General features: G+C 40.9%; 1 protein-coding gene across 7 annotated transcripts in view; it reads right to left on the bottom strand.

Moving 5' to 3' along the window:
* Positions 1 to 3,768: 3,768 nt before the first annotated feature.
* The window catches only part of CUNH15orf65 (chromosome unknown C15orf65 homolog), a 6,458-nt gene continuing 940 nt past the window's right edge, over positions 3,769 to 9,286 (bottom strand). For 4 of the 7 annotated variants that reach the window (XM_025197062.1, XM_025197063.1, XM_006017963.3 and 1 more), the window contains exon 2: positions 3,769 to 4,329. In XM_025197062.1, the coding sequence (XP_025052847.1) occupies positions 3,967 to 4,320 (354 nt within the window). In that variant the 5' untranslated portion in view covers positions 4,321 to 4,329 and the 3' untranslated portion in view covers positions 3,769 to 3,966. Of the gene's footprint in view, positions 4,330 to 5,574; positions 5,596 to 6,580; positions 7,058 to 7,955; positions 8,507 to 9,286 lie in introns of those variants that run through there. The other 3 variants (XM_025197061.1, XM_025197065.1, XM_025197066.1) reach the window with 3 other exon arrangements.

The raw sequence follows: 9,286 nt of genomic DNA, 5'->3' as shown, positions 1-9,286 counted from the left end.
CTCTTCTCGGAGAGGGGGGTGTATCGATTTCCCCCCCCCCAAATCCCTTCGTTGTCGAGGAGTGCGTCCCTGTCTCCTGGACTCTCTCAGGATTCCTCGCTGCAGGCCTCTCTCTCGTTCCTCTCAATGGGTAAGTGTCCAAAGGCAACCTTGGGAAGTTTCCTCCCCCTCTTTATTTCTCTTTCCTGGGTCCTCATTGGCTGCCTGGGGGATTACATTTCCCATTTCCCGGATGTTCTCATCTCCGGCAGCTGCTACCCCATCTTAGTAACGGAGTCGCAGCTGCGATGCTGTTACAAACATCAATAAGATTTTGTTTAGTGTTTTGCATCCCTGAAAATCCGGTCATCTGTTTGGGTGCATGAGTTCAGGCATCCCATTTAAAAATCCTTGCTCTGGGGTATTAATGTAGTCCTTATAAAAGCAATATATTTTTTTAATGTTAAGTAACATGCATTACATGTCTCTAACCCATTTAAAAAGCTTTGTCATTTGTTAATTGACTTGACCAAAAATATCTGATATGGTTTTAATTTTAATGGAAATAATGTTATTTTAAATGGAAAAAAAGCAAGTTGCTGTTTAAATATATCTGTATAGCTTGTAATTTTATTATAGTGTTAAATTCTATGATGATCTTTATGATGAACTATTTGAGGAAATCAGAGTCCTAGATCCTGGCCCAAATTATTCCCTAATATAAATGCAGCTTTATACATTACTAATTTGAGGGCAAGCAGAAATGTATTGATTTTATTGGCAAGCATTCAGACAAGTTACATTTTGTAAGTAAAAAATGGGGAACTGGCTAAGGAAAAAGGATTGGTGACAAAGGCTTTAAAGTTAACAGTTAAAAAGTTGGGTAGCTACTGGTTCACATATATTTTTCCATCATCCCACAGTTAGTAGTCTTGCAGTAAAATATCTACCATGGTTCCATTGCATCAGGATTCCTATGTGGACATACCAGTTTTTTGAGGGTTCTTTTGTCTTTTTTGGCTTGGAGCTAGTCACTGTGATATTCTTTCATTGGACACTGTTCAGGGGAAACTGGATCTTACAAAAGGTTTTGAAAAAGTATACTGTGGTCAAGCTAGAAGTGTTTCATTGGGAGGCTCACAAACCTATAATGAGCAAAGCACTCACTATAACAAAAGAGAGGTCGTCAATGGTGAGCACATGTTGGTCATCAACACCTTGGTAAAGTAGGAGGAGTTTGAGTTAAATGTTTATCTTTACTTGAAATAATTCAGGAAAACACTTCATTTATGTGGTGAAGTCCTGGCCCCACTGGAATAGAAGAGACTTCTGCCCCTGGTTATATATATTTTGTTTTAATGGAGCCAGAATTGTGTATGTGGATTTCCAGACCTAAGTAAATGTGTTTCTCACCTCCTGACAATTTTGCCTGGTGAAACCAATATCTGTCTGTTAGCCAGTGGATTAGTAGAGCATGTTTTTAAAAAGAAATCCAATTTGGAAGAAAATAACTTTAAAATGCTACATTATTGCAAAGGAGTTCTTGTGGAAACTGTTAAGATCTCTCTTTGGGTACTAGTCTCATTTTGGGTTTGTACATGAAGTTTCCATTGTGATCAAGAGGAGATACACATGCATATCTCAGGGGAGGAATTGGCTCCCCCTATGGGCAGATTCAGATTTGTGGTGATGGGGATGCAGCCACCTTCCTTTGGGAGATGTGGCCATGTGCAGTGAAAAAAGCTCACTATACATGTACCACACTGTTATCGGTGTGTGGCTGCAGCCCCTCCCTGTGACCCTGGATGCTAGTGAACTTAGAGTTTGCTGGCATATCACCAGGGGTTCTTCTGGGAACTCTGTATATGTTGTGAACTCTATGAATTGACTGGATAGCTGGCAGGGTCTGACCAGTCTCCCTGCATTCAAGCAGCTCTGGAGCCTGCTGCTGTTTGCTCTTTTTTGTCCTCACACCTCACAACAAGTTAAGCAGCAAGGGAAAGGAGGAAAGGGGACAAGGAGCAGTGGCATAGCACCTCTGGAGCTGCATCAAAGCAGAGGCTGCTGGCTGCTCCTCCCCTCCTTTCACATGCTGCATTCAAGGTGTGGGGGAGCAAACTGTTCCGGAGCTGCTTGAAAGCAGGGACTCTGGGCAGACCAACTAGCGAAATTATGGAACCTACAAAACGTGTGGAGCTCCACTGCTATTCGTGAATTTCAAGAGCTCACTGCACATGCCGTGCACAGGAAAAGGGGGTTGCTACTGTGCCACCATACCCACTCTGGATCCACCCCTCCTTCCACCCTCTAATATGAATATGGCTGCTACCATGGCACTGACATGTTTGCTTAAAATCTGTGTGTAGATAAGAGTACTGATAATCTAGTGGCAACATATATACTTTTCTTGTTACTTTTCTTCCTTGGTGTCTATCCTGAAGCCTCAAGAGCAACCTTTAAGAAAATTTGTACTTTGATTATACACATAAGTACTCTTTTAAGCAATTTTCTATAATTTTAAGATCATTTCTGTATGAGAGGATGCAGAGATGCTACTTCTCACTTCTCTCTTGAAGGTGCCTGTGATGCATGCTTGACTTTATTTTGAGTTGCTAATTTACGTACCACATACCAGATCACAAGTAATCTACCAAAGACCTTATTTCTTTGTTATACGTGGCTGTGAAACAGTGGTAAATAACCTTTCTTGACTGCTTAATACTCAGCTAAGTGGCAACAGTTTTGAATTTTTGCGCTTGATAAATTTAGTGTTGGGGAACAGATGCGAGAAGGCCCAACCTGTCCTTAAATCCACCTCTGGAGCTGCTGGCCATGGAGCAGATGGTTCTGTCTTAAAGGATGGTGAAGCAGGTGTTGGTAGGATAAATAGTACCTCCCAGCATTCCTTGTGTCTATCATCTCTAATGAAGTGCTGTGAGTATGTGCCAAAGTTTATCCCAGTATTTGCAGTATTGACTCATTTTCCTTAAAAGTAGTATTATCTCAGTTTGAATACCACTTCTTTGGGACCTAATGATACAGATACTGTCATTCACAAGATATTATCTGGCTGAAATATAAAATTTATTGTAAGTTGTTTTTTTCCCCGCCACATCATTTATTCCAGGTAGTGAATACTTTTATTTCCAGAGCCTGTTTTAGATGTAGTCTTTTAAACAGATTTTATTTCTAATCTGAGGAATAAATCAATCAATTCTAAACCAAACCATAAATCAAACCCATCTCTGTTTAAATACAGAAATTCAGTGCTTGTCATTTGCATAGTTAAACAATAGTGTATTCTTCAACCTAATTTGTAGTCTGCATGGGAACTATATTGTAACAGTAACTGCAGGTTTAACATTTGTCTACTATAAAATCTCAAAGGATAGTTTGAGTAAAAACTTTGAGGTTAGATGGCATCTTCTCTCAAATAGCTAGGAAGCAGAATGCATAGCTTGCCTCTGGATGCCTTATGCAAATTGCTCATTACTCCCTAGTCCTATATAGTGTTCTAATAGATCAAAGCATCTACCCCTGACCTATGAGAAATCATCTTTCTGTGCTTTCTCTAAAATGTCCATGGAAATCTGCTGTATGAAGGGGGAACAACTTTTAAGTTTCAGCTTCCTTAATCATTGAACACGTGCAGAATTAAGTTCAGAGTAAGTAGCATAATATACTAAGACTGAAGGTGGAGAACCAACTTATTAAAGGACAACCTGTTTACACCAAAAGGATGTTGAGCCATATTCTGTATTTATACCATTGTCCTACAGGGGGTGCAGATCAAGTTAAATTCAAGAGCTTTTATTTAACATTTGTATGTTTTACTTGAATGCAGAAAAAATATTTGGAAATAGTCACTTACATTGTCTCCATCTTATCTGATACTATTAATAAAATAATTGGGTATAATAAAAATAACAAGCCAAATCTAGAAGGCTAGTCTTTCAGCAAATAAAGGAAAAATTCAGGAACACAATTTTACAGAGTATGCTGCAGGTTTGGGTAGTCATAGACCCTACTTTTGTCAATGGCAGTGTTGATATAATTGTGTTGTCGCAATCCACAAGTTAATAGTTGTTTTGAAAATGTTTGAACTTTTGCATGGTATTTACAGGGTACCATCTGTGAGGTAGGTGGTATGGCACCATATTCACTTGAAGTTGTTTTAAATAATAAAAGCTGAGGTTTTGTCAAAACATTATTGGTAGTTAATGTCTTCGGATCCAACATGCAGGAGAACACAGGATTGCCAGGATTTGCACAGGGAGGCAGTGAAGCAACCTTGGCTTTCTCCATTTCAGAACTTGATGATAGCTTCTCAGCAGAAGTCATTTTCTTTTCCTAATTAAGAGATAATTTTAATGAGTTTCATTTCTGTATAAACACAGAACCAAATATTTCTGATTTATTATTAAGACACTATTAAACAATCACAGATAATATTCGATATGTCACAATACACTTAAGAATATTATTTTACTTTGGGAAGAAAATGTGCTTCTACAACAGAAAATTAGAATTTGTTTACTTAGTGCACTGAATCTAGTTTCTGTGGTGTTATCACTATTTAATATTTTGAAATATTTAAATAATATATTTAAAAGGCCATGAATAAGTATCATGGCAAAAAGAGGGTTATGCAGTATGTATCATCCCATGCTTATATTCTGACTCATTCTTTGACTTTGATAAATATGTAAGACCTTTTCCTAGTGTATTTGATTTTGCGGTAACTGCTATGCATAGATGTCTACCAAACTCTTGTTAGCATTAGCCTTCTTGGTGACCGCAGCGGTGTATTATGGGTTCAGTAAAGTAATGCAAAGTTTCACTTGCACTGGGGGAAAGAGGTTGCTACCAGTCTAAATATGAGTGTTAATTATGCATATGGGAAAAAGGGGCAGGGCAGAATTTTGCAAAGCTCTGACCTAAGTTTTAAACTTGCTAGTAAGTGTCTTGACTCCAGCAAAGTATTTTAAATTAATCTAGGAAACTTTACTTGCTGAACTAGTTTCTTATTCCATGAACTGGAAAGGGTAGAGGAGGGCTTGCTTCAAGTTTCTTTCTCTGGAGATTCTTTTCTGCTAACACAATAGTGAGAGAGAGTAACATTTTTTTTCAAAAGAAATTTTAGAGTGAGTGGAGGATTGCAAGCACCTTTTAAAATCCTGGAATTTTAAAAAATGTCATACCTTTCTTATTTTGTTTGATATAATTTGACTGGCAAAGACTCCATTCTAGTGTTAAGAGTATGCTATACAATCAAGGAATCGCAGTTCATTAACAATAACTAGTAGTAGCTTAGGAGATGGTGGCTGCTGTCCAAGGCACCTGTTAGCTTTAATTGCAGCATTTAATAAACTTTTATTTATTTCTAGTATTCATGTATTTTCCCTTCTCAAATAAGAAAATTGAAGAGGATAGGTTTAGTTATTGAACTCTGGAATGACTCTTTTCCTTTGAGAGAGAAGTTTAAGATAGAAGCTAAATTTTTCTATGTTGTTATAATAAGTCCATAATAAGCTGGCCAATAAGCTTTTTATTAGGCATCTAGGAGACAGATACTGTAGATTAGGGGTGTCAAACCTTTGGCCATGCTGTCTGGCCCTCATGGCTTGTAGAGGGACTGGGAAGTCGGGGGCAAGATCATGGCCAAACTTGGGTACGCAGCCCTGCTGGAGATGCAAGTGAGGACTGTGATAACTCCCACAGCTAGCATGGTGTCTGGATACATCCTGCTACGAGTCCTGCAGCTCAGATCTGGGCCAGGGAGCAGGTGAGCTTGACACCTGCTGTAGATCCTTTTTTATGGTAAGAAATATATTTCTATACAAGAAAATTAGAGGGAGTGTGTTTAGCTACTGGACTAGATCCAGAGTTCCAGTTTTGGATCAAGTTCAGAGCATAACAACTGCTGGAGGTACTAGTCCTTAAATGAGGTGTTTAAAGCAAGATTACATCTGGCTGTCATTAGTGGAAGTTTAAAGACCAGGCCATATTTGGGCGGGGGTGGGGGGAGTGTGTGGGCGGGGAGAACTACCTTGCAGCATGGGGATCTCCGGGGTGGTACACATGGCAACAGCACGCACTACTCAAAACCAGAGTGTAGCTGTCCAGAGTCGCATTCCAGCTGCTGACCAGGTTTCCTGCCTCAGCTGCAGCCCTGGAAGCCTCCCAGAACCACAGGGAAGGCTGCTGGGACCAGCACAGTTGCTGGGCCTAGCCTTCCCTACCCCAGCTGGGGCAACCTGCTGTGTGCCAGAGCGTGCATGGCACGGGCATTCCCTGGGGACAAGTAGCAGCGGCACATGGTGCGTCACTGCTACTCGTTTCTGTGGAAGCAAATGTCTGTGCCTGTCTGGTTGCACCCAATGTGTTGCTAAAACAGCCAGCTTCATTAAAACAGTCTAAGTCAGCGGAGAAGTCATTAGTGTATATGGTCAAAACTGTGTGGTCTGGAAGAATGACCATAAAGTTGAGAGCCAGGACATGAAATGCTGGCTCTACTTTTGGCTTGTGATGTAGCTCAAGTCAGCTTCTTTGGCTAACTTTTGACTCTTTCTTCATCTGCAAAAAAGGATGTTAATATTACCCAATTAGTTCACAGTGCTGTTGCAAATATTAGGCCTTTTCTACACTCCCAAGTAGCTCTTTTTCTGCAATCTATAAATGGACTGGTGCTCATCCCTAAGTATAGAGACAGAAAAAATGAAGTTAGCATATTGCTTTATTAGTGCAGCCAACAGCCTGCAGGGCCTATAGTGCTAGTGCTAATTGTTGTTGTTATTAATGTTGTTTTGTCTTTTTTTTATTACTATGCTGGGGCTAATTCTTGGTATAGACAAAACCTTCATTTCTATGCAGTGCTTTGAATATGTCAAACACTATATAAACTATTCAATTATGGGCCTAAGAGGTGGTCACCTTTACTTCACAAAATTGTTCACCATCAGTTTTTATGAAAAGTTCATTGGGAAAACAGCACTAAGATGATTGTTTAAAAAACTGATACTTATGACAATCGGATAACTCTAGAGGAGAAAGCATTGCTGAAATGTTTAAAGTCCAAACATTTCTTATAATATTTATATAAGCAAGTCCAAAGAGGGATATTTTTTCTCCCTAAGTATGTGTGTTTTAAGGACTCATTGATCTTTTCTATTTGTATAATCACTTGTTCTAGGGAGTCTAAATAAGTTGATATCAAGAAGAATTCTGATAGATGGTTTAGTAACTTTAAAAATTAGCTATATGCTGTTTGTCATTTCCATTATTTGACCTAAAAAATAGACAACATATTTTTTTAAATGTTTTGTCTAATTGCTCAAGGGTGGCAGAGAGAATATCTGACTTTCCCCTGCAAGGTTTAATTTTTGGTGTTCTAGTCCCTAACATCAATATGTATATTTGAAAGGGGTGGGGAGAGTAACAAAGCCCCAGTACTCTTCCAAAACAAAACTTCACTGCACACACTTCTGTCTGTGGGAAGAGGGTGAGAAAATAGGCATCATGCGATAGGCATTAGTTTTATCACTTAAAATGCAACTGGAAGGTGCTCAAATGCTCTCTATATGCAATTGGCAATAAGCCTGTAATAAAAACTTATGAAGACTTTTGTTTGTAGTTTTGATTAGTGCACACCTAGAGGTCACTAGGTTGGTAATGTGCTGGTTTCAGATTGTCACTTAGTAACCTTAAAAAAACACCAAACCAAAGTTTTTAAGGCAAAATAAAAAAGGATAGATTTAAGTGGGATCCTGTAACTTAAAAATTGAAACCACATTATTACCTGTTACTTATAAAATGATTAAAACTGAATTCACTTTCAATATCCCATTGACTTATCCCTATTCTTGTTCCTTTTAGCATTTCTTTCAGATCAGCCAATAAACTACACTGAAAGTTGTAGTTTGTGTGGCCACCTTCACTGTCAAATTCTCAGAGCTGCACTGGATGTTTAAGAATACCTGTTCTTCAATAATGAGTCCATCTGAATCCCATTGCTGGTTGGTATGCAACTGCAGAATCTTTTAGCCATCTCTCAGGCTGTGCGCGCCCCACATGCCCTCTTGCCTATTGTGAAGGTATAAAGTGTGGAATAGTCCCATTTTCCTCTTAATTCTCTGGTAATGAGTCAGATCCTCTTTGTTAATTTGTTGTTTGTAGTTACTGGTTAGGGTAGCTGTCAGCTTTTGGTAAGTGTTTAGCTTGCTAGCTGCCACAAACTTGTTTTGCACTGGTGCCAAGACCTGGGTCCAATAGTGCAGTTAAAATCTCCAGGCTTTACAACCTGTCCTGTTTACAAGACTGCTATGCCTGCTAGTGAGGCATGTCCTAAGTATTTGTTTTGCTGAGGGGGGGATCCCATGTCTCCTCTCACTGTTTTATCATTAATTCCTTTTTGAAGCACTTGGGGATTGTGATGGCTATCAAAACTGTTCAATGCTGCTCTGATGAATTTGATCAGGTTATTCCTTTGTAGTAATTTCCTTCTTTGAAGCTGGTTTCCTAAAGCGCTCTGGGAACAAGAAAGAATCCATTTGCTGGGAGAGAAGATCTACTGGGTCCGAGAGACTCATGCTCTAAGGTGGGCACTGAGCCCTGTTGTCCAACCCACTTCTGGATAGTTAGTGCAGGAGTGGGTAATTATTTTGGCCAAAGGGCCACTTTGGGAGTTTTAGTGAGCTGTTGTGGGGAGAGGGGGTGGGCCAGCCCGCAACAGCTCACTAAAACTCCCAAAGTGGCTCTGCCCCAAGCTCAGCTGGGCAGATGCAATGGGCCTATGGCTGTGAGTGGGCAGGGAGTGACATCTAGGAGTGGGATGGGTACGTGTGGCCAGGATGGGGATTGCTCAGCCATGGTCTGCTCCCTCGTGCCCCTGTGATGGGTGCTGCCAGTTTCATGGGCAGGGGCATGCGGGGGTGGACTGCGGCTCTGCCCCAGGCCCCAGCCCTGTTGCTGTCGCTGCCCAATGATCCCAGGTTCTCCATGAAAACTGGCCAGGACCCGCATACGCAGGGGTGTGTGGTTGGGGCCGAGGGCAGGTGAGGAGCAGCATCCAGGCATGGGATGGGCTGGGATTGGGATTGTGAGATGGTGCCAGTGTGGGGCTGGGGCTTGGGGCAGACCTGTGATCCACTCCTGGCATACCCCTGTGCCACAGCTGGGGCTGCCCCCTCCCCTCCCCTCCCCTTCCCTTCCCGCTGGCGCTGAGAGACCCCCATGGGCTGAACAAAATCCCTTGGCGGTTGGATTCAGCCAGTGGATGTATTTTGCCCACCCATGAGTTAGTGGCTAC

The sequence above is a fragment of the Alligator sinensis genome, unplaced genomic scaffold (assembly GCF_000455745.1).
Source record: "Alligator sinensis unplaced genomic scaffold, ASM45574v1 scaffold250_1, whole genome shotgun sequence".
Taxonomy (NCBI): Eukaryota; Metazoa; Chordata; order Crocodylia; family Alligatoridae; genus Alligator; species Alligator sinensis.
Note: the sequence above shows the minus strand (reverse complement) of the source record. Positions and strands in the feature narration are given on the sequence as shown.